Raw genomic sequence first — 25620 nt, 5'->3', positions numbered from 1 at the left:
CGGCCAGCTGGTGCGCTCCAACACGCTACGAAGCCTGTCGTTCGCGGCCGAGCGCTCGCCTTCGGCAAACATCGGCTCCAAACAAAACTACAAACTTTGTCCGACGCCCCTTGCGCCGCGAGTCCCCTCGGAACACCGTAGGTACGCCGCGCCTGTTGCCGCGCTTGATCCCGCGTGCACAACATCACGCACCCGGACCGCCAGGGCCCAGCGTTTCCCTTGATCCAGCACTGTTCTCTCGTCTTCGTAACGTACCGGAGGAGAATGATACGCGGATTCTCTTTCTTAAGAGGTTGATACTTGACTTTTTAGCACGTAGGATGTACGGTCTATAGCTTATTTGATGTGGTTTAATCGTTCCATACTTCGAGAAGTTTGGCGGTAATTGGAAGCTCAACCTTTGCGAGTTTCTGGAACGATCCATGCGATTTCCGGATCGGACGAACGGAAAGTTCCGCTGTCCCGAATCTTTGCGTTTAAAGCTTCCAAATTAAGATACACAATTCGATAGGTGACGAATTTTTTTGCCTCTTCGTATCGGATCGTCGATTGGTCCGGCGAAGGACACTGTTTTGAAAATTCGTTGCTCCTCCGATCCTGAAGCGTCAGGTTAGCAACACGGCTAGAAACACGGTTACGTAAGCTTTTCTAAAAATCTCAGCGGATGATAGATTCGATTATTTTCGATTCGTTTAGTACACGCGGATTGAAAATAGCAGGCGATAACGAGGTTAACGCGACGAGCAAATAAAGTGGTTACTCTCGAAACCTTGATTGCCAACGTTGAAAAGTATTATAGAACGAGATGGACGACGCGTGCGGTATCTTTGCAAAGAGAGGATATACGATCGAAAGTCAGACCGATAGAGAACGGCCGTTGGTTTCTTCTTTTTCTTCCTCTTTTTCGATCGTTTAATGACGTGATATCATGACTGTTATATCACGAACACCCTGCCGTAATAAGGTGTACGTTTCTACAGGCTGCTTGCAATTACGTTCGAGTTATTCGTGTTAACGCGTGCTCGCTCTGGTGAAATTATTTAAATGCTTGTACCTGTTTGTTACCAGTTTACAATGTAGCGTTATTACAGCGTTATTTCTGGCTGCTACCTTCCAATGTCATACGTCTAGCGTGTCTCGATTATTCGACCAAAGAAATACTACTTATAGGTTTCGTTCGATCGAATCGGAGCAGTGAGTTGCAATTTGTCTAGCTCGCAAATTAATCCGAAAGGAACATTAGAGGAAAAGCTCGTGTATGTGATAAGATAAAGATAATCTAGTTAATTCTATATGACAATATGGCTATAGAATATTTAAAATTCTACTCTTATCATTTATCGTCATCCATTAAACTAGCATCAAACGATGTTACTTTACTATCTATCGCGATTATAAATTCTTAGATGTTAGATCGTTGAAATTGGTCAACCAAGCTCTTATCGCAATGTATTAATATGAATCATAGTAAATAAACATCGATAGAGCTAACACGTGTTTACTTGAAACTAGATTCTTATTCGGGTTTCTGTGTCAAATAATGCGCGCACTTAACTTGCATTTAAACAAATACAATAGCGAAGTTTCTCTCTAAGTTTCCTCGGAACTTGCCGATAGGAGGACCTCCCTCAACGCTTAGTCTCCGAGCCTCTCTTTTTTTAGATCATCGTACCCGCAACGTGGCACACGAACAAAGACACCAATAGAATACTACGTTTCTATTTCATGAATATTAAAACACTTTCCAATTAAATCGAATCGCCTGTTGATTCATCGGTGAACCATCGCAACACCGGGTAGCTGGCTCGATTAGCAAACAATGCGTTACAGTTACCATTCTCGTCCGGCTTGTGGTAGAAACGTTGTTACGGCTCCACTTTCAGGACTAATCAGTCCACCGATTATCCCTGCGAATCGTGTTATTCCGATTCCTTTGGCGAAAGGTTTCGCGAAAACGAATTCGTCCCAAGCTACTCGATTTTACAATGAAGCATTAATCACGTGGCGATAATCTATTTGTCGGGCAAAAGAAGAACTGTCCGATACCGCCTGAAAGGAATCCATGGTAAAATCATAAGAATCGAGTGACAAATTGACTGGCTGTGCATGTACGTTCGATAGAGGGAACGTCGGCTGACTTTTGACATTTCACTCGTTAACAACCGCGTGGCTTCCGCGGCATCGTCGGCGATCAATCACTTTGCGGGAGACGCGAAACTTTCGCGGAAAATATTTTTCGCAGATTTTTACTTTTCTTCGCCTTGCGGGAGAGAATTATATCGATTACGCGTGGAACGTAGACGAGTTACAAAAACGAAGTTTCGAAAACGAAATTATAAACGAAATTAGTCCATATTTCTATAGAAGACACATTTCTCGTTGTTGTTTTCTTTTATAGAAGAGCAACGAGTTATCGATCAATTGCGCGTCAAAACACATCTCTGCGATAAGTTGCAAAACCGTACTGCAAGGATATTACGATGATACTAAAATAATAAAAAAAATCAACATAAGAAGAGCTCGAAGGCACAATCAACGACTGGCGGAAATGAAACCTAAAGACTATTACGCATGACTAAATTGAAAAATAGTTTCATAAATAAATCGAACACCGTGCATATTCTGGTCTCGATATATTATCCAACGATGATCTTTTGACGAAAGAAAATTTTTCAGCGAAACGTTCGAGTCAGTGAAGAGTAGGCACGCTGAAAAGACTCACGGCGGATACTAATTAAGGAAGTAGACACGCTATGTTGAATGTAGCACGTCTGCGACGATAAAAGGATAGCGGTGCATAAACGCCTCGGCTAATTACTCAAAAAAGATCCATTGTTATAGATTTGATTAGCCGCGCGTTTCTGTAAAACTGTAATACCACGTTGTTCGCTCGAGTAATCCAATTACCGATGCTCACGCCACTCTTGCAACTCATTCCGATTGATTTTTAATACGCGATAAGGATATTCGTAAATCAGGACCGAGACCGCCGATAGAATTAATGGAAGTCGTTTAGAAAAATAAAAAAGATCGTAACCAAAATTTCTCGTATGAAATTCAGATCTTTTTCTATTTGCATGTTCAGCCTTTTGTTTAACGTAACAGCGCACCATTGTTATTTTTGTGTGGGCTTTTACATGGACCCTCGACAAATTTCGTATGCACTCGAAAATGCGTGAAACACCTTTTGCATTATGCATGCACCTTTGTCTTGGTTAAATATTTTGAGCCGGAACGTGCATACGATTTTTAGTATTTTGTACTAACAGAAGGTATTATAATAGAAGCAGATAAAAATAACGTTGTAATAATGCAAATGAGGCGCTATCAAATCGTAAATTTATTGACGTCTTACTCGAGTATAAATTATTCAAACGATAATCTAATTGATCTTTCGAGAGACGTTACGTTGAATTTAACGAACAACCACGAACTTCAGTTCGAGTCCAACTAAATGAATTCTAAACTAATTTTCACTGCTGCATATGTACTGTTTTTCTTAACACCTTAATCCGTAATGCTTCTCTGCAAAATACCTTTTTTACCTTATACGAATTTTTGTCATTTCAGGCGTTTCGTCTTTTTATCACATTCTGTTTTGTAAGTAATTAGTATCGTTAGCAAAAAAAAAAAAAAACAAATAGGAAGCTATGAAAAAACACTTTTTTAGAACTCGTAGAAAATTCCACGCTTACGTAAACTATTATTAAATTTACTTGCTCGAGTCTTCTAAGATAAAAAAAAGGAAAAAATAGGGAAGAAAAAAAAAGAAAAACGAGCAAATAAACGTATTAAAAGGTATGAATGGTGAGAATCGATATTTTATGGCTCGCCTTTGACCAGATAACCAGGAAGCACGAATAGCCAGCTTGCAGCGTGGAAGTGTTATCTTCGAACGAATCCCAAGTTTTTCGCAAAGGAGACCACTTGTTTCTAGACAAAAGCTGGCTTCGTGTGAACGTTCGGCACAATGCAATCGACTGGCTGTCGTAAGTCGGAAACAGAATCCCGTAACGCAGAGGAGCGCAGCGAGTCGATGCGAGGTGACTTGGCGCAAAAGCACCTCGTGAACGAACGTGGGAAGTAGCACCCGGAAATGATTAGGGAACAATAATCTGACGTAGCGAATATGACGAAACGACCGTAATTTCGATGATAAAACGCATCGGCTGAAACATATTGCGCTCCATATTAACGCATCAGAGACAAATACCACGAGAATACTGATAATCGAGCCTGCAACAAATTACCCGCGCTAATGAGCGTTCCTTAAGAAGAGTTAAAGAGAAAAAGTTATGGCTTTTCATCGTGGAAACCGCATTAACCCTGGCAAGTAATATAACAGTCGCATGCACTCGCGAAAGAAACTGTGTCAACATTTATTTTCTAAGAAACGAAAAGCGAACAAGATTAATATTCTTCGCCATGTCTGCCGAATAAATTTGCGAAATAGTAATATTCAACTAAGAACAACGTTCATACGTTTAGTCGCGTTGCTCGATACAAGTTCCTAACGAGAACACTACGAATTTTCCAAACGACCTAATATGATTATTACAATTTTCGAGAAGTAAAGGGAAAAAAGAAGGATCGAAGTTCGTCGCACATCGATTCGTACCATTGAGCTATTAGAGAACTACGTAACTCGCTCTAATCTCGGTCACGTGTACTCGCTATTTCCAGAACGAAACGTTCGCAGAACCAACAAGCTTCCCTTACCAGGCCGTGTAAGCAGTGATAACGATAAACAAACTCTCTTTGGCTACTTGCTTCGCCAACAAAAAAAAAAGAATACGCGTACCGCGTTTCATCGCCGTGTCCGCGGCAGAAAGCACCGCGAATTTAACGAGAGCAGAGGAACGAAATCAATTGCGATCAATCTGACGTGCCAGGTGTGAAATTGCGAGAGCTCGGCTTCGGGAGCGGTGGCATTCTGACGTGGCTCGAACAGGAGCAAAACGAGAATGATACGGGAACAAGTTGTGTATTCAATACGCGGTCTTGTTGTACACACCGTTCCATGAGATGCCGCGTGTTGTCGTTAAGCTGGGTTGCGGTGATAAATCAAGCCGCGATAGCAGGCCAGAAACGAACGATAGTCAAATAGTTAACGTGTTAACATAATCTGTGCATATACGTACCAGGCTAGGAAAAGTGTAACGAGAAAGCAGTCCGTTTACCTTAATCGTGGAACGAAATTGATGCTACGAAACGGGCAATTAATTATCGAAGGCTGGTTGGTCCGCATCGTTCGAGATAATTACGTCTACTAATAATTCGCTGTCGATGATAATTTCGTAAGACAAAGTCGTGAGCAACAGACGTTAATAGAAGCTGATTGCTCGCTGGAATAATTACGGAACGTAATTGGATAGAGTTCGAGAATAAAATCATGCGATTTTCTTGATAATCGACTGGTAATCCGTTCTCAATGGCATTACGTGATTTACCGGCTGTTAGCGTGTAACTTATTACGTATCGCCGCAACGGTCGACCAGGGAAGCTTTCCTTGTACGTAAGCTTTACCACGAGTAATTACCCGCACAACTTCTAGGAAAGGAGCGTGGTGTTTTCGATGCAAAATTTACACGTACATTACGAACACGCCTATCGTTTGTAACGTGGTTGAGAAAAGTGACAAAGTCATTTTCATTATGGCGGACCAACGTTGAATTCCAGCTTTGGTCTGTAATTTATAACGACAATCCCGACGTGTGATATCGGTGAGAGGGGCAGGCTTGGTACAGGGACGCCGATTAAGCTTTAACGTCAAAATACATGCAAATAGACATAAATACATATAAACGCGTATTAAGATGTTTTATTGGACAAACAATTTTTTATCACGCGGATGACAGCGCAAAGACAAGAGTAAAGTGTTAGAATTTCCAGTCGAATAATTACAAGAGGTACTATAAATGTCCAAGCGTACCGAACGAACGACCGTCCACGCGTCTTACCGGTCATTTAGAAACTCTTAAGACGTCTCTTATCGCCTACAACATCCTACATAAATCACCAGGCAAACCGCGGACCTATTTAGATACAGCTAATCGCTGATCCTGAAAAATTCATGGGATACATCTTCGTACGTACACATCCAAACGATATAGGATAACGTACCTTCCTCGAATACGCGTTTCTTTGTCAACTTTGTTTGCTACAGTCGGAGATACAACTTATTCGCCACGATCAACCAGGAAACCAGAAACGATTCGTTAAGCCATACGCGTAATACTAGTGCATCCAGTCGAAAAATCGTTCTCTGTATACCTGTTATCTTCGGTCACGGAACGAACGTGGGAGAGTTATATGACGATAACGATATCCACCGTACGCTTAGGTACCCTTTACAACGTTCAATACCACAATATATAACGGGTAAATGACAACCCGTCTGGCGGCTTATCGAGCCGCGCAACGATAGTAAACGATATTTGAAGTCGACGCTGATAGTTACTCATTTTCTATTACCTGAGAAATTCTAAGGGATCGATAAGTTTTAGTTCGTTTCGTTCGGTGAAAGTACGATAACGACTTCTTTCGAAGATTCTTTTAAGAGTATTATCTTGATTGCATATCTATACATCTCGGATGGCTTCGGAAAGAAATAGAATTCCCTTTGGAGCATTTGCATATTTTATCAATATCGATTCTCAATATCTGAATATCTGACGGATACGAATTTCAAATAATTGCATTCTCATCGCTCGTAGATTTAGAAATTGAACCGACATGCAACTAGACCCGTAACTGTAAGCACCGAGTAACAGCGACGAACATCCAATATTATAATGAGATTTCACTGGTTGTTCTAACTAGATCAGTGTGCCGATTATTTTTACGACCCAAACAACCGACAATTTACGACAGACGACTGCGCAATGACTATTAGAATCTCAGTCAAAAGCACTTGCGATTAAAGGAACATTTTACTGCATTAATGTCAACAAAAACCAACTAATGCCTAAAATTACAAAACCATCGGATCGTCAAATTAGACACCCAAAGAAGTCACTTTAACTCTATTATATTACGTTGATATTACCATATCATCTATTAATTCGTATTCTTTATCACGAAAAAACATAATACGCTTCCTTCTAATAAGAAACTCATCGAGGGGAAAAAAAGAACAAAAAAGAACTGAAGCCCGTTCGTTCGAAGCCTACGTGTTAATTCAGTTTACTAGCCAAAGTTGCTCTTCGGTGTTTCCCCCGTCGTAAAAAAATGCTCTAATTAAATAAGACAGTTATAATCAGAAGAGGAGGTGAGAAGCAAGGTATATCCGGTCATGGGCGCGTTTAAAACGTAATTACTGACATTACAGGTGCTGTAATAGCGTCTCTTTTTTCACCTTCCGCTTCTACTATTTTATATTTCTATCAGAAAAAGCACACATATACGCGTAATAAACGACCAATTATATTCGGGAGGCGTTACGTAGCAAAGCAATGAAAAAGAAAAGTCGATTAAAACGGCACCTTTCGATTTTACTTCTAAGTTAGTACATATTTGCTCGCTTCGATACTTCCTCGTGAAAATCGAGTTTCAATTTTTTGCCGACGAAAAGAGCCACATAGATTCGTAGAAAAATTAAAATAGAGAAAAGCTCGTTTACGTAAAATCGCACCGCGTCCGATTATAGTAATCTCGGTCCTTTCCCTCACGCTTCCTGTAGTCGCCAGAAAATACCTTTCTCTTCCGCGAGCCTCGAAAAACAACAAAATCAGTCGCAGGAGCCACGTGTCGTGGCGCGATCTTCCTCTTATGACGATAGTTTCAAACGATTCTTCTAACTCCATCGACCTTCGGCGTATACCATTAACTACCGGTTCGAGCGAGTACAAGAAGAAGAAATAAAAGCATAAGACGAAGGCGAAGACGAAGATGAAGACGAAGATGAAGACGAAGACGAAGATGAAGAAGAAGAAGAAGACGAAGACGAAGATGAAGACGAAGATGAAGACAAAGATGAAGACAAAGACGAAGACGAAGACGAAGACGAAGACGAAGACGAAGACGAAGACGAAGACGAAGACGAAGACGAAGACGAAGACGAAGACGAAGACGAAGACGAAGACGAAGACGAAGACGAAGACGAAGACGAAGACGAAGACGAAGACGAAGACGAAGACGAAGACGAAGACGAAGACGAAGACGAAGACGAAGACGAAGACGAAGACGAAGACGAAGACGAAGACGAAGACGAAGACGAAGACGAAGACGAAGACGAAGACGAAGACGAAGACGAAGACGAAGACGAAGACGAAGACGAAGACGAAGACGAAGACGAAGACGAAGACGAAGACGAAGACGAAGACGAAGACGAAGACGAAGACGAAGACGAAGACGAAGACGAAGACGAAGACGAAGACGAAGAAGAAGGAGCAGGGGAAGAAGGCGTTGTTTAACGCTTTCTCATCTAGAACTTTTATGTGTGTTCAACACTGTCGGTCATCTGACTACGAAGTTGTAACGTTTAGGTACAAAACAGTGACTAGGAAACAAGGAAACGCGGAAGAGGCGTTTGAAATGGCCGTTCTAGGAACTCGCGAAGGGATACGTTGAACGATAACCAGTCGACACGGTCGGTTCGATCGAAAAACGATCTCTATGGTAAATCAGGATGATTGATCGAACGTATACCAGACTTCCATGTAAACCGTGCATAATGATGTTCGCATAGGAAACTCGGCGTGTAGTCCTTTGCTGTCTAGTCACTTTCACGCGAGCCACGGATGCGACCTAACTAAAGCTCGCAGGGATTCTCCACTCCCCCATTTCTTTCTCTCTTACTTGCTCGACCGGCGATCACGTTCTAAAAAATTCCTGTCTGTGTGGTTCGTGTGTGGTAGGTAGTTGCGCGGGTGGTGTGGTCGAGCGTCCTTTCGGCGGTGCTTTGTTTCGTCCGGACCGAGGTCGACCAAGACCAGACCCACTTTATTTGTTCGTCGAATCGAAGGACGAGGCATCGGGTTTCTTCAGAACTGCGTTCCACTCGATTGAAAAGAAATTGGAATTTCTTGAATATTTTATACAGCGATTTTCTGTTGTTTCGTAATGGATGAAAGTTATAAACAAATATTTCGAGTAGATTTCGAAAGAAGACATTCGAGTTTTATTTTCCTATAATGCATTTTATCGCCGTCATTGTGTTAACGGAGAACTTTTAAAACAGTTGTTATTTAATTGTAAATCGAATAAACAGTTCAAAATAAAAAGCTCGTTTACATCCACGCTCCATTTGATCGTTAAATTTCACTCTTCCCATCTTATTGATATAGTTCTCCGACGTGAACATGTTCATTCGCGAAAAGATATTTCCTTCTTCGAGACAGGAAACCAATTAGCAAGCGAACGTGTATCTATCATTTTATCTTCTTTTTCTCTTCATTTCAATAGAACCGCGATTAACAGTAACTTTATTGACGTAATAAAAAATGTATCGGGCGATAAACGTTACTCGACATCTGCCAATAAATTTAATCATCCAATTTACATTCCTTTATCTCCATTTTCTAAAAGATGAAAAAAGCCATCTAACGAACAATCATTGTCCGTACTTCCATTTTCCAGTCGTGCTTCGAACGAACACAGTGAAAGGTACAATATTCCAGGTATAATATATAGACGCGTTTTTCGTTCGATTTGCTACGATTCCAGCTGTGCTTGATTACGCTCGGGAAACAACGTACGAACGGCGTGCTCCTGCGAAATTAATTTCTGCGGTACAATTAACGCGTCTCTGTCGTTGGTTAATTAAGGTGCACTAAGGAAACGAGACCGCGAAAACATTCTCACGCTATGAACAATCTCTTGGAACGTACATAATATTTAAACGAGAAGTCACGAAAACGAACAAATGTTTTCTAAATGTTCCAACGAGTTGTGTTTAGCCAGGATTTCTAACCAACGTTAACGTTTAAAGAATGACAACTAGTTTCATCGGAAAAACGATGATCATCAGCGTGATTAAAGCACCATATCAAGTAGAAAGCGTTCCCTGTCGGTCCGCATCCCACATTTCATTTTTCACAGAGGTCCCTATTCTTTCAGTGGCGACGTAACTCTCTATGACCTACTGTAACATTCAAATAACATTTCACGGTGTGCCGTTGCGAGCACAGAACATCGTGGTTCCGTACGTCGAGTATCTTTTTTTTTCCGAACGGGATGCATACAATCGAGACGAGGAAATTTACGACACCGTGTACCATTCGTCGACGACGTTAGTTTCGTTCCTTTTCGATCCTTTTCGATGATCTCTTCTTCCCTATTGTCACCCACGTAGAGAAACCATTCGCCATCCCAGCTACCTGTTTCTCTCTCTCCCTCTCTCTCTCTCTCTCTGATTCTTCTGTTAGAATTTCTTCGCAACGGGCTCAGGGAAGCGCTTGTACTCTCGCGAGCAGAGTTAACGCTGGCATTATAATAATGTGCTGGTACAGGAAGCCGGCACAGTGTCTCTGAACCAACGCCGGTACACTGTTCGCAGCACGGTTTATTATAGCCTCAAATTGTTTCAATTGGTCTTACATGCGGGACTGACTCTTCAACAAATTCCTCTCCGCGGCCATTGTTCCCCTCGTGAGTCACTCTTATCTCTCAACTGTCTCCGTCTGAGTTACCTGATTGAACTTTCACTCGATCATAAGACAGACATCGTTGATAAATTCGCGGGTGCTGTCCTCGTATCGAGAAACCCTTTGTCACACGAATCGACGTATTGTCTAGATCGAGAACGATTCACGTGGTGATAAACAGCGACGATGCGACGGGCAGATTCATCGAGTCATGTTCGAGGGAAACGCGTCTCCTACGATTCTTACGGTTCTTACGGTTCTGCTCTACCGTACAGAGGGATATACAGGCTTTCTTCCAGCTGGGATTCTAGATGGTCGCGCGTTCAGATCTGAATCGTGGATTGTCACGGAGTGATAAGCGAAAAATTGACGAAGCCACGAACGTAATTTTACGGTACGTTTCCGTGTCGCAAGCACCGTGTTGGGAGATCGGAGGACGTCGTTCGACTCGAATCACGCGATTGCGTCGATTTACGTCGAACGATGGTACATCTTACTAAATGTATGTTTAGCAGACAAAAAAGGATTATTGAAACGTCGAAGAAATATCGACTCTTCGAACGCTCACTTAGGTACGGTAACGCTTACTTAAGTAGCTATTAAAAAATCCTAAGGCGAGAGGTTAAATCGCCGATGTCTATCCAATCGAGAATCAGCATCTAAGAAACTTTCATCAAAATTACGTTCGAACAAGATATCAACGTAATATACATGTAGAAGAGTACTTGGACGAGTACGAAATAGAGTAGAAGGCGCGCGAAGACCCTCCAACAGTCCTTACGCAATCACCAGACGAGACCGGTCGTCAATCGAGACGAGCCCTAAAACTGCAGTCCCATAGCCAAACATCACCAGCCTATTAACTGCATTTGTACGACTGTCAGTTACTAAAGCTAGCGAAATGGAAGGGGAGGAGCGAGGTTCGTGGACCCAATTGAAGATCCTCCGACCCACTGGAAGACCCCACGATCTTGCATCGTGCCACCTTACAAAACGTTGATTCTAATCGCCTACACACGTGTCACGCCCGAATATGTCTAACAATAAATTCCATTGTCGGCAAACGTTGCCTAACCGAGTATCGCCTATACGCTATGTTTGCGTAAACATTAACCTGCGCATCGGCTGCCGATTATGGCAATGATCGAACGAGAGACCGGCCATAATTTAAACAAGAAAGAAACATCCCCTGAACGTTCACGGTGAGCTCGTCCAAACACGTGGGCGTTGCAGTTGCATCGATAGGACAACAAGAACATTGCAAGAAGACCTATGTACGTAAACGTGCGGTCAGCTACGGTGAGCATTATACTTCATTAGATACCAGTTTCGTCACGCTTTCACTCGAACTTGTCCAACAATGAGACGCTGAATTCAAAATGCATTTCGCCTGGATGGCGAGAGACATACGAATATACGGCAGGGGGAAAGTTGCAGTCGTGACTCGGTGACTTTCCACGATCTACATTGTCATTCGCTGGTCCAACGTGATAGGGACCGGTGATTCCTGGTGACCCTCTTGATTAGCAAAAGCAACAATTCTTGTCGTGCTTCGTTCTGGACATCGAGTTCGAGCCACTCGAACATGTTACCTCGAAAGAGAGAGAGAGAGGGAGAAGGAGGGAATTGAAAATCTTTAAAGGTCGATCGCACTTGGAACTTTTCCTCGCCCCGTTGCAACACAATAGTCGATCGAACAATGGCATGGAGCACGCGACCGTTGTTTCTGCATCGAACGAAGACGGCGAGAAAAGATCGTTGGAAGTAGCTCCCGACTACCGTTATTATCGATACTCGTCGATTATTTTAATGCCAGCGTTATGTAACGTGCCCGTGATTCCTGCCAGCTTCACGTGTTTGCAGACAATGCCATACCGTGACGAATCCAATTAAACTCTGACCCCGGTTGTCTAGCTCGATCGAACGAATGACAAACTTCCCGCGAACGTGAGTAACCCGTTCGATTCGTCGAACCGCGGATGATCGAGCGTTTGAAAACGTTTCAGATCGTTTGATACCGTTTAACATCGTTTGACGGAAGGATCCAAGGATCCGCGATCACGACTTGTCAATCTGCACGGTGATTCTAACCGACGTAGTAGCAGCATTACGGAACGAACAAATTTCCTGAAACATCTCTACGCTTCATCGGTGTTCGCTTTCCGTTTCATCCTCGTTACGCGCTACTGTAAGAAAGTTGTATCAAACGGTGACATTCGTCGACTAGGAGGTCAGTCGGTACGATGGACAGGCTGACGCGCGACTTACGTGGCTGTTAACCAGTAATATTAATGACGCACGCTTCTCCACAACTTGGACGATACGTAGTCCAACGATGTTTCACAACTTCCAGGCTAATTAGAACAGATATCGCACTTTGTCATGGTCGGATCTCGTTTCGAATTAACGAGTACCGTTGTAAATGTTACTTGTTCCGCTAATATCGTAATAATAAAGTAAAGCAGAGCGGGTACTTTCTTATTCTCAGCTAGTAGTACACTTTCGAGCAGGATGACCAATAAAGGATCGTACAATTAACTAAATTGTATTCGTTGTCTAACTTCATCTGCCTGTCTCTTATCTAGGTCGTGAGAAACTTATCTAACCGTAGCGTTTCTAAAAAAATGCTTTGTATATATTGGATCATCGTGCATATTGTAGATAAACAAGTGAAATTTATGGGAAAAGGCTTAGTCTAGCCATAAACGTTGCGAGAATCAACGTATTTTTGCCTGCCTTCTTACAGGCGTCTTGGCTAATTAAAAGCACAAGAAACGCTTATCCCGCGTTACAAGTTCCCATCATGAATTTCACTGGATAAGATACGACGAAAAATCTGCGCAATAAGGTTTATGAAAACCCTGATCGTCGATTAGATTTTGCAATGCAAACGCGTCTATTTATTAAGGTACGCGGATGATTCCACGGAGAAACCGCTACGTGGCACGAAAATCATAGCAGTTACATTTCTGAACGAGCGTAACCTAAATCAAAAAGTCCGTACTCTCATGTTCCATCAGAGAAATCGCGCGAACGAAAAAAGATTCCGTGTGTTCCTTTTAAATACAGCAGTGAAAGCAAAACAGTCATAGACAAATGGAATTTATTGTTAGAAGCAGATTTTAATAACCGCTTTAACATAACGGTGCTACCATGAACACGATGAGAGATTGAAAATAAAATGAGAAGATGAAACGAGGAAAATATAATGAGATTTAGAGCAATATAAACTTTCTATCGGTAACATTCTTTTATACTCAATTTGCGAGTTTTGTAGTGCCTATACTCTTCTGATTCGTACGAAGAATAGTAAGTCACGTTTCTAGTATTTTATGGAAGAGCAAAGTCACAGAATCAACAAAAATGTGATTCTTCTATTTTTCTTCGTCATTTTTATATATAAAAAGAAACCATCATCGATCGAATAGCATTCCTTGTTAGTCAGGAACGGTATAGCGTACTAACTTGAAATAAATCCAGTAGTTCTTCTGAACTTCCCGCGTCATTAAAAACGTCGTGATATTCCACTGAAATCTGTATAAAATCCACGAACCCTCCTCGGTAGTTCAAGCTTGGAACAACATTCGGTGCGATCGCGATAAGGTGGAAGAAACATTCGGTTGGCGGGACTTTGAAAGTCGATGTAGATTAGAGCCGGTGAACAGTGAGGGAGCAGGAAGAATAAATTGAACCGCAAAGGGTTAATTAAACGCATACGTGCATGACGCGCGCGAGCTGAAACTGGTTGATATCGAGCGAACTGGCTACGTTTCGGTGATAGTGACCCAGTAGCTCTGAGCGACGCGACGCGACATAACAATTCTGCTTCCAAAGTAGCGGTACTTATCGATGCTCGATGCTTCACCCTGCGGACACTTCACCGCTTCCCAGTAAACAATTAGACGTGACTTGCTCCAGATCCGTAGCAACTACCGTTGCTCGTCTCTCGATCATCCTTCACGATGCACAAAAATTCCCAGTGACTCGTGCCACCGGTCACCACATTACACGTGGTCGAGAGGTTCACTTGCTCGTTGATTTATCGATACAGAGAAAGAGAAGCTATAACGATTTCAAAAGTAGAAACTAACGAGTCGTTGATAGATGCATAAGTTGTCTTTCTCGTTTGATTATTGTGGTTTGGAATAAATGCGGGGTGGGGCAGTGTTCGACGTGTGGAAATGATCGATTGGAAAGAATATGGAGATAGTTGAAAGCTTCAAGAACGATAAGCATTGAGATCGATGTTCGATTCTTCGGTATGTAAAATTGCTGATTTTTAAACGTTAATGAGATATATAACGAATCGAATGGAAGAAAAATAAGAAAACGCTAGCTTCGGTTTCTCGTTGCAAAATGTTTATATTCGATCTTTTCTCCATGCATACATGGTACAATGAATCACAGTTCGATGTTACAATTCGTAGATCTTTTTATTTCATTCAAAGTTTCGTATCAATTTCAGGGTGTAAGAAATAACTGGAAGACAAGTATCGCGCGATTCTATGTCGTGGAACGAATATCGCATGGAAATTCAATCCTTCAGATTGCAGTACAAACTCAGCGAAGCATCAATGCTATCTAGGCATTCTAGTTGCATAGCAAAGTAAATAATCCGATCAACTTGCAACGTGGTAATTTTTCGTCCAACGTCCCTCTATTGTCAAACCGAAAGCGAACAGAACGACGCTTAATCAGATTACAATTACCATCAATTCATATGCTCTTTCTATATATACTACATCGATATACGTTACGTTATAATGGCTGGAATCGTGAAAAACTTATGAATTTATATCGAAATAATGATGTTAAATTGTAAATTGGGAAATATTTATTCCTTTGCAAATGTTTCTCAATACAGAGTTTTGCACGTTTAAATTTCGCACAAGTGCATAAAAATCCGTCGATTAATCGCCGGCTGATAAAATCTACGTTTCCTTTTGGCCAAGTGTTATTTTAAAAAGGAATTTTTTACCGAAATACAGAAACGAGAAAATATAGTAAAAACTGAGAACATCAGCGAAAGCAAATATTACGTTATATTTTCCTTCGTTGAAATTCACGTTTATTTAAAAAATGCTGAACAATATTCCGCGGGTTTCGATGATATATCAGTGTGAAATACTTCTGATAACCAATTAATATTCTGGCAAATTAAATTGAGAGAAACGCAAACTTGAAGAAACATATTTCTTAAAGGTAACTCGGCGTAAACGTAAAAGATTAAATACACGGCGTACCCATTGATTTAACGAACTGACGAGCGTATCGTTTCGAGGGAATCGTAGAATGAAGAAATAACGATTTACGATACGTAATTTCAACGGATACAATAATAACGACACTTTCACGTCGTTTAGGCAAGTTACAGGCAAACGAACGTGTAACTTGAAGTTCAATAAAACAAGAATCCTCATTGCGCGTTGCATAAACCTTTCAGCGACGCGTGTAAATAATAATGTAATATTGGTTCTTCCAACCGATACACGCTGTAATTTATGCCAGGCGCGAAAAGGTTAAAAGATCACAGGAGATTTCATTTCGCGCGAGGTCAGCGATCGATTCCGCGGAATCGGAAGAAAGTAAAAGCATTTCTTGTCCTTCCACATGCGGGCGAAGAGAAAATAGTATTACAATCTAGTAACTAACAATTTTGAGGATTTTTAATAATAAAGACGTAGTTTTTTAAACAGACGAAGAAAGAAAAATCAAACTTTGTATTCCTTCAATTAGTAAGAAAAGAGTTTCGTTCAAAATATGTATATTAGGATAATAAACCATACAGTTGTTAAAGAAACGGAAGTTTGTCTATTGGATTCTAATTATAAAGGAAGTGGAGTTAAAGCGACATAATAATTATAATCTGAATAAGCCTATGAAAATTTATGCGAACATTATTCAACGGTGTATGTAGGTGCAGAATAATATTAGCAATCGTGCGAACGGATATAGACAATGAATGAAATCGTATGATTAATTACCGGATAATCATTACAATTTGCTGTAAAATTTACATTTGCAGACTTTCTACAACACACGATTCGACAATTAAAAGAAACATATTATTAAACGTATCTACTAAATTTCAATGTACAATATAATTATTACGATATAATTATTCAAATAAGCTACCGCCATCTTAACCCACTTTAATTTTTAAACCTAATAAAAATTCGGTCGCTTCTGTCGATTTCTACAGACTGTAGATCCCACCATGATGAAATGAAATACATACATTCGTTAAATACTTCAACATCCATCAACGTGATAGATATGCTAAAATACACTTTATGTAGACTTCTACTCGTCTTTCAGTCGCTAATATCAATTCGATATCGATCTTCAATTTTACACGATTCACGAGCATCAATGAGCATTCGTAACATATGTCCCCTAGGAGACACTCGAACGAAGAAGACTGGTCGAATAACGTTTACTTGCATCGAGAGGCACAAGTACCGCCGCCATCAATCTTCATCAGCATTCTGAAATTTTATCGATCGAACAATCCGAACGATACACAACGTAAAATAAATTATGCGTTCCCCTTACGTCAGATCCCCCCTTAGATCGTTCCCCTTAGATCATTATCGTACTTGTGGCACGTATTTCTCTTTTCCCTTTTTCCTTCTTTTCGTTCCGTCAATAGTACCTGCTCACGGCCTTAATACCGACTTTCATTTTATTTTCTCCATCGAATCGGAAAATCATGCGTATGATAGATTAATTGCTTTATCTGGAGATTCAATATCCATGTATCGCACCCGTACTACGATAGCCTCAGTGCGTTTAATGAATGACGTATATGAAAGATTGTGAGTCGCGCGATAATTCTAAAAAAAAAGTCAGCCCCTTCGTCGAGCGTGCACTTGAACAATAAGTTTCTAGAAATTAATTAACCATGAAGGCGCGAGTACTTTCACGATGATAAATGTTCCAGCACTGATTGGTGTTTGCACTCCGAACGAATGTTCGGTGCTTTTATTTGCTAACGTAACGTTTTATTTGCAATTGTAAGGCAAACTAGATACGTGGCAAACTTGAATCCTTTTTCTTTTTTACTCTGATTTTATAAAATTCAATTTAGCTCTATTTAACTTTCGATCGGTACCTAGATAATTCAGAAGGATGTGAAACAAGTTGCTTAATTGAAAAGTACTTCGTTTTAATTTATATTTTGTACGTAATAAGGATCATACATATCATTTATCGCGTAAAATATTGAATATGGATAAAAGTTGAGACTTCACGGTTTACAGAGTTAAAAATTGATCTGGATCTTTGTACCGAACGTAATAGCAGCTTTCACTGTAACACTACGGCCAGAGGATTGCGTAACGCAGAAGCTAGTCAACGTTTGTGAAGCACGTTTCAACCTTGACTATTTTTTACACGCGTGGCTCGGAAATAATTTATAGAACGATCGTAAGATACACGATGTTCGAAACAACGAATTTTCTATTTCATAGCTGAGATTGAAGATTCGATGGAATTTGCTTAAAATTAACATGGCATGTGGCTTTGATAGGGAGCAACGAACCGGGGCATAAACAAATTTATTCGCGCCAGCTTACAGAGCTAAATTTAAAGTTATTCGATCGACGCTTTCGTTCGATTATATCGATCGAAAGAGTAAAACGAGACAGGATAATCGTGTTAAAATTTCAAAAGCATGATATGCAATCGCTATTATCTACAAATCTAATTAATTATCTTCTAATTTGAAGAAATTCAATTAGAAAGATAATAATTTTAACGATGAAGAAATTCTTGTATTTTTTGCGCAAAACAAATTGCAACATAAAAAGTATACTTGATCCTCATAAATTAAATTCTTTCGAAACAATTTTAAACATTTTTAAGGATACATACAAGTACGTGTTTTGAAACAGAAAAAAATGCAATTAAACAGAAGTAACTTTTACTGTTCGTGTTATCAAGATTCTCTTGCATCTGAGAACGAAAGCTACTTCCACGTTGAATTAAGGATTAGTTAGTTAAAAATTCATATCTTATTTTAATTTCGACATTTACAGTATCTTATTATTACAATATCGTAATAAGGTTTCGCATACAATTTCTTGCATTACTCTACAACTTACGTTTAGAATGAAGTAATCTTATTTTGCATCGAATAATATTTAATACTAATCTTGCCTGATTCAAAATATTGCTAATAATTACAACTCATTCTGGAAATAACATAGGTGATTAAACTGAAAAATCGAAAACAGAAAATCATAAATATGTTTGCAATCATGATTGTGAAATACAGCGGGATGAGAATGAAATAAGGCAGATTCGACTATCTTTCTACACAATATGTAGCCAGTAAAAAAATTCAAAAACTCACACACTCGCAGCATCATCGCGTCACAGTACATAATACTGTAGTTATGCATACATTCACGAAGTCCAGTACGTATCATGTTTTGTGTTGGGATGCAATTAAGGGGGGAGGAAAGGAACGAAAGAAGAAGATAGAAAACACGGTAGAAAGATACGGAACTAACACGAGTCGAGTTCTCGACGCCCACCTGATCATACAGTACAGAGTCGACAGAGAATCGTGCTGAAACTAAACGTGCGTCGACTATCGTCTCGCCATGACAAAAGTAAAACTTGCTCCATTATTTCTGGCTGAGATTACACAATTACTGACAAGAAATTACAACGAAAATTCCAGGTATTAAACATCGATTAATTTCGTTGCGATCGCTTCAAAAATGGGCTTCGATCGCTTTTTTAAGTTGCTTTTGATATATTCATGCCTGTTACGTATATTTCAAGCATGCCGAGCGTAATTATTTACTATTACCAACGTTTATCCCATACGCCTCTTTAAGTGTGCGTTGTCGACTATTTCCGTTAACAATAAAGAGATATATCCGGCTCACAAACGGAAACGGCATACATATTTGTAATATTGATTTAGCGCGTTAATGACTCGTATAATATCTAAACGCGTCGCTCGTATTCGCTTGTCCGGTTATACTAGTATCTCTAATTCAACGGTTTCATCACGGTTTAATAAACTCTATATTTATTTAATTTGGTATACAAAATTTTTATCGACGTTTTCAACGAATATGTATATATTTCATTAAAGATATGTTACTCGTTGCAATGTAACTGCTTTATATGCTATAAAAAATTACTATTTTTATGTCACTCACCATATGCTCCACTGCTTTTTCCTCGAGCTCTGCTAACGTCCAATCTACATGAAAGCTCAAAGGCTGAAGGCGGGATTCCATTTCACGGAGCCATTTCCTTAAACACTTTACTTCATGCTCGAAATCTATAATGTAAATTTTCATTTAAATATTTTGAATTCACAGATGAAAATATAATTAATGAACTTCCTATTTCAACGAGAAAATTACCTGCCGATATATCCTGTTGATTAGATACAGGCCGCTCAACAGGTGCCATAATTTGTTCAACTAATTCCCATTTTGCATTTAAGTGGTCAACACGCCACGCCACTTCATCTTTCAAAGCAGGGGCACGTGACACTAGTTTTCCAGCCTGATCATTAAATAATTTTCTTCTATATGCCCTACGTCGCAGCTCCTCCATGTGAGCCTTAAATTTATATTTTACAATAATTTAATTTTTTAAAAAATAAAAATTTGGCACAGCATGCTATGCTGAAATGATACATACCGCACGCAGACTTTTATCTAATAAATTTTCTTCTTTGCAATAAACCAATTCTTGAAGAACCCTTAGCCATGAATATAACTCTGAAAATTGACTACTAACTTCTTTCAAACTCCATGACTGCGTAGATACATCAGTCTCGTCCCATGTTAATTCACCATTAGCTTCCTATTAATGACAAATTAAAACATAATATAGCGTAAGTCATATATGGTTTATGTCTAATTACATTATAAATATCTAAATCAAGTACATACTCTACAACTATCTATCAAATTAGTATCCATAATATAGTCATAGTTAGAACGTATTGCTGCCCAAAACTCATCTTTGCTATCTTCACGATTTGTCCATAAACGTTGATTGTGAAGTTGCTTTGGATCTTTCCTGTAATACAAATAAATTATTAAATGTAATATAAATAATATAAACTGTATAAAATATTAACTATAGTAAATATGAAAGATTATACAAACCTCTTTTTTGTGAGACTGTTGTATGGCCTTTCTATCGCTACCCCAGCTTGGCCATGTTTTTCTAAGCCATGGCCCAGCGGTTGTAGCGAAGATAAGGAAAAACTTATCTTCATGGCTTTGCAGTGGTCTGTAATTTTCAAACAGAAAGAGCATGTATTCACATTTATTATGCATAAACTATGAGAATTAAAGAATAATAACCATCAAACATAAAATTCTAGATTTACATTTCATTTATGGACACTTTACTATTAAATTGATGCATCTTTAACCTTAAAAATATAAGAATTAAGGTGCATAAAACAAGTTATAACGCATATATTTACAATGTATACTTTATATACATCATAAACATAAGACAAAATCAAGAATACTAAACTTAATAATATATTTCAAATGTCAATAAACATCTACAGTTGTACTTACATGCCTACTTTACTGACACTATTCTAAATCATTATGATACTGGGGAAAGTTTAATGAATGTAATATATCAAATATTTTCATATATTCTCCTTTATTTGTAAATATGAAAATAGTTATGCCCAGTTATAACTAAATTTACAAAGAAACAACGAAAGAATAAAAAATATAACCTTTAGACTATTATTTATAAAGATACTTTTCTCTATTTCAAAACTGTCAAATGTCTTTCACATAATTTACCTGCCACGTATAAGATACTACATCTCACATACGCGGAAATATAAAAAATATCTACGTGACCGAGTGTTTCATATCATTCTTTGAATTCTCACGTCACAGAAATGAATTAATCGTACTGAATGCATTAGACGCAACACAACGTAGAGTCTTTCTACCTGAATTATCTTCAACATTGAACACATTAGTCGAACACACGTGTAGATACAACATTTAGAGGTGTTAATGTATACACACCATACATAAGCAATTTGTACAGGTAGAGCGTCCAAGTGTGTACATTTTATCAGAAATACAAGAGTCTCGTATCATATACGCTCCGGCTTACGTTTTACAAGATAAGCACACAAGAATATACAAAGTTGTTGAAACGTTCGCGTATTCCATCGGAATACTCACTCATTCTTATCGTAAGTAGTCATGAAATAAAGTTAGCATTCTTTGAAATGGTTTCTGTTTAAATGTATTATTCAGCACAGTAGAAAAAAAAACGTGATTGAGGAAACCGGAGAACGTTGCAACGAGAACTCGAGTTGGAGGGGCTGCACTCCACTGCATACATTCAAGGCACAGCTTCTTGCCTTGCAAGTAGGTATGCAAACAATATATCGATACACCTGACCCGAGGCATCGGTCCAAATAGATTTCAAATAAAGTTTATTCAACGTTTATTGTAGTCACCGTCAATTCGGTTTCGATGCATCGATCGTAGTATCGTATCGATATTCCCAACCATGGGTTTTTTACATTCTTTCCCAAGGGAAACGTTACTGAAAACTTTTAGTAATATTGCATTCACTCACTCATATTACTCGTCGCAACGCTGAATAGACAAGCGATCCATTTGGGCGAACGTTAATTACTTGTCGATAACATTTGCACAATTTTTATCCCAACGAAACCGCCAATTTTTTTTTAACAAAATACCGCCTTACACACCACTGTGCACACCGACATGCAGCAACGTGCACTGTCGTACTGCGCATGCGTGTTCGCGATAAGTCTAAGGAGCTCGACTCATGGCGGATTCTTAGTAAGATATCTATTCTTGTTATTGGAATAAAGTGAGATGAACCGATGCGTAAGAAACTAAGATGGGATAGAATTAGGAGAGATATTCTCGTATATGCAATAAGAAAGTCTAAATAGACGCGATAAATTATTAGGCAAACTACCATGCGGCATACGTGTCATACTTGCGTATAGGTATTTTTAATATATATTTTAGAACGATTGAACTATCATAGATGACACGTTTAAACTATCCGGATGAAACAGCTTTTGTATAAACAAAATGTAGAAAAAAGGTTTAATGTAAAATTTATTAGTCACTAGACTATAATAGTTAACGATATGAAATAAAAGTAATATTTTCATGACGTTAATTTTCTTATCTTTATCACCTTTAAAGTTTCCATATTGCATACTATTATTGCAAATAATATCATTATTGTCTTATAAATTAAATTGAAATGTTAAAGAGAATCTTCGTGCATCTATTTATTCATTAACAAGTATTGACAATGCGTAGAAACCACAAATTTCCGTGTTCTTATATTTCAACATATCATCCTTTCCTGACATCAATAGTCATATAATCTTTCGACATAAATATATAAATTCATATCACAACACATCTTTAACATAAATAACTTCGTAATCTTTTTTTCTTTACAATCCTTTGCTATTGAAACGATAAAATATCTTATTGAATGCATAATAATGTCAAATATTCTTTACTACTACATATTCGAATTAGTTTTACTAGTTTTAAATCTTGCAAGAACATGCTTGATTTATTTTTTAACGTAACTTGTAACTTAAATGAACTACTCAACTTTAATTATTCACGAAAGTTATTGAGCAGGTCAGGAAAATACATAAAGGACAGGTAAAATATATGAACAATCACAGCTGCAAATCAATTCGTTTATTTCGAATTGTACGTTATTCAAAAATCTCAACGAGAGTCAGTTTAGTATTCTTCGGCTCCCTCTCCCTCACCCTCCGCGGAATCCATACCAACCTCCTCATAGTCCTTCTCCAAAGCGGCAAGATCTTCACGTGCTTCGGAGAATTCACCTTCCTCCATACCTTCGCCGACGTACCAATGTACAAATGCTCTCTTGGCGTACATTAAATCGAATTTATGATCAAGTCGGGCCCAAGCTTCTGCGATAGCAGTAGTATTCGACAACATGCAGACAGCTCGTTGCACTTTAGCAAGATCACCACCCGGTACGACAGTAGGTGGTTGATAGTTAATGCCAACTTTGAATCCAGTTGGACACCAGTCGACAAATTGAATAGTGCGCTTAGTCTTGATAGTTGCGATGGCTGCATTAACATCCTTGGGTACAACGTCTCCTCTGTACAGCATACAACACGCCATATACTTTCCGTGTCGAGGATCGCATTTTACCATTTGGTTAGCCGGTTCGAAGCAAGCATTCGTAATTTCCGCTACGGAAAGTTGTTCGTGATACGCCTTTTCAGCGGAGATGACCGGGGCGTAAGTAACCAGAGGGAAGTGAATCCTTGGGTAAGGTACTAAATTAGTTTGGAATTCCGTCAGATCAACGTTAAGAGCGCCATCGAAACGAAGCGAGGCAGTGATCGAAGAAACGATTTGACCAATCAATCGGTTTAGATTCGTGTACGTAGGTCTTTCGATGTCCAAATTACGGCGACAGATATCATAAATAGCCTCATTGTCGACCATAAATGCACAATCGGAATGTTCTAAAGTGGTATGGGTGGTGAGAATTGAGTTATAGGGTTCGACCACAGCAGTGGAAACTTGTGGGGCTGGGTAAATAGCAAATTCCAGCTTCGACTTCTTTCCATAATCCACGGACAAGCGTTCCATCAACAAGGATGTGAAACCAGAGCCAGTGCCACCTCCAAAGGAGTGGAAGATGAGGAAACCTTGGAGTCCAGTACATTGATCTGCGAGTTTACGAATACGATCTAGAACAAGGTCAACAATTTCCTTGCCAATGGTGTAATGCCCACGAGCATAATTGTTCGCTGCATCTTCTTTGCCTGTGATCAGTTGTTCTGGATGGAAGAGCTGACGATAGGTGCCTGTGCGAACCTCGTCTACAACAAAAATTGATATAATGAAGAACTTATCTAATTTATTCTAAAAAATATACAAAAATTATTAATATGGAAATAATAATTACATACCGACTACTGTTGGCTCTAAGTCAATGAAAACCGCTCTGGGAACGTGTTTTCCAGCACCTGTTTCACTGAAGAAAGTATTGAAACTGTCATCACCTCCTCCAATGGTTTTATCTGATGGCATCTGACCATCAGGCTGAATGCCATGTTCCAGACAGTATAACTCCCAACAGGCATTTCCAATTTGAACTCCAGCCTGGCCAACGTGGATTGAGATACATTCACGCTGAAAAAATTTAAATAAATTTAAATTGTGCAGTCTGGATTTATAAAATAATACTGGTATATATTTTTATCATCTTTTTATTGAAGATTATTCCGAATATTTTTTGTTACATCGTGGAGCGTATTGCTTTTAATTTCAATAACATTTAAACCGGTTTCTGTATAAAAGATATTTTACAGACATCATTCACGAAGTATCGATCGCGTCGCTCAAAACGACGCGACGCGCATTTCCCCCGCCGCTCGATAACGTGAAACAAAGAAATGCCTAGTTTTCATTTTTTTTTTTGTCCTACATACATTCTACAACCAATTTTACAAATTATGTTTTATGTAAGCATAACTGTTATCCGAGATATAAATGTTTTAATTATTTTAACAGTATTTAGATATTAAATGAGTCGCAACGAAAAGGGCGGAGCCGGCCGGTGCATCAAGTCACTTTTCACGAATAACACCGCTGATACAATTAATCGTTCCCGCGAGCAGAATTTCTCAAAAAATGTTTACTCACCATTTTGAAGTCTAGGGATTTGCTTTACGCTCTTGTAGAAAGTGAATAGTCGATAGTTGGAGCAAGTAATGGAGCTTCTGCTATCAACCACACACAATACACGGTCGAAAACCAAACGATTAATGCGCGAGGGACGCTTGCCACCGGATCTTATACCCCTGACCCTCTACTCCTTTGGCGCACAATCATTGGTCGCTAGTGACCTCACCCATGTTTCTGATTGGTTAACAGAAGACCGCAGAACGCCACAACGCCTTCACGCATGTTTTCTACGTGCAAAATATAGTACCTAGCCTCC

At 39.3% G+C, this 25620-nt stretch overlaps 2 protein-coding genes and 1 long non-coding RNA gene across 7 annotated transcripts in view; 1 reads left to right on the top strand and 2 right to left on the bottom strand.

The window, feature by feature from the left end:
• LOC100747581 overlaps positions 1–22364 on the bottom strand; it is a 118368-nt gene extending 96004 nt beyond the window's left edge. For 2 of the 5 annotated variants that reach the window (XM_033323865.1, XM_033323866.1), the window contains exons 1-6: positions 21553–21685; positions 20732–20858; positions 20513–20642; positions 20259–20423; positions 19976–20177; positions 19766–19890 (exon numbers count right to left, since the gene is read on the bottom strand). In XM_033323865.1, coding sequence (XP_033179756.1) covers positions 19766–19890; positions 19976–20177; positions 20259–20423; positions 20513–20642; positions 20732–20858; positions 21553–21607 — 804 coding nt within the window. In that variant the 5' untranslated portion in view covers positions 21608–21685. Of the gene's footprint in view, positions 1–19765; positions 19891–19975; positions 20178–20258; positions 20424–20512; positions 20643–20731; positions 20859–21397; positions 21686–21793; positions 21931–22197 lie in introns of those variants that run through there. The other 3 variants (XM_033323867.1, XM_033323868.1, XM_033323869.1) reach the window with 3 other exon arrangements.
• LOC105681551 lies at positions 19063–22679 on the top strand. Its single transcript, XR_002947715.2, has 2 exons — positions 19063–19275; positions 21654–22679. It is a non-coding gene; the product is annotated as an uncharacterized LOC105681551 (long non-coding RNA).
• A 630-nt stretch (positions 22680–23309) lies between these two features.
• LOC100746792 (tubulin alpha-1 chain) lies at positions 23310–25474 on the bottom strand. The gene is made up of 3 exons (XM_003493697.4): positions 25323–25474; positions 24587–24809; positions 23310–24496 (listed from the first exon to the last, which is right to left on the bottom strand). Exons 1-3 carry the CDS (start codon positions 25323–25325, stop codon positions 23370–23372), a joined length of 1353 nt encoding a protein of 450 aa, XP_003493745.1. The 5' UTR covers positions 25326–25474; the 3' UTR covers positions 23310–23369.
• Positions 25475–25620: the final 146 nt, after the last annotated feature.

The sequence above is a fragment of the Bombus impatiens genome, unplaced genomic scaffold (assembly GCF_000188095.3).
Source record: "Bombus impatiens unplaced genomic scaffold, BIMP_2.2 scf_1275, whole genome shotgun sequence".
In the NCBI taxonomy this organism is placed as follows: Eukaryota; Metazoa; Arthropoda; class Insecta; order Hymenoptera; family Apidae; genus Bombus; species Bombus impatiens.
This window is presented reverse-complemented; position numbering and strand designations above follow the sequence as displayed.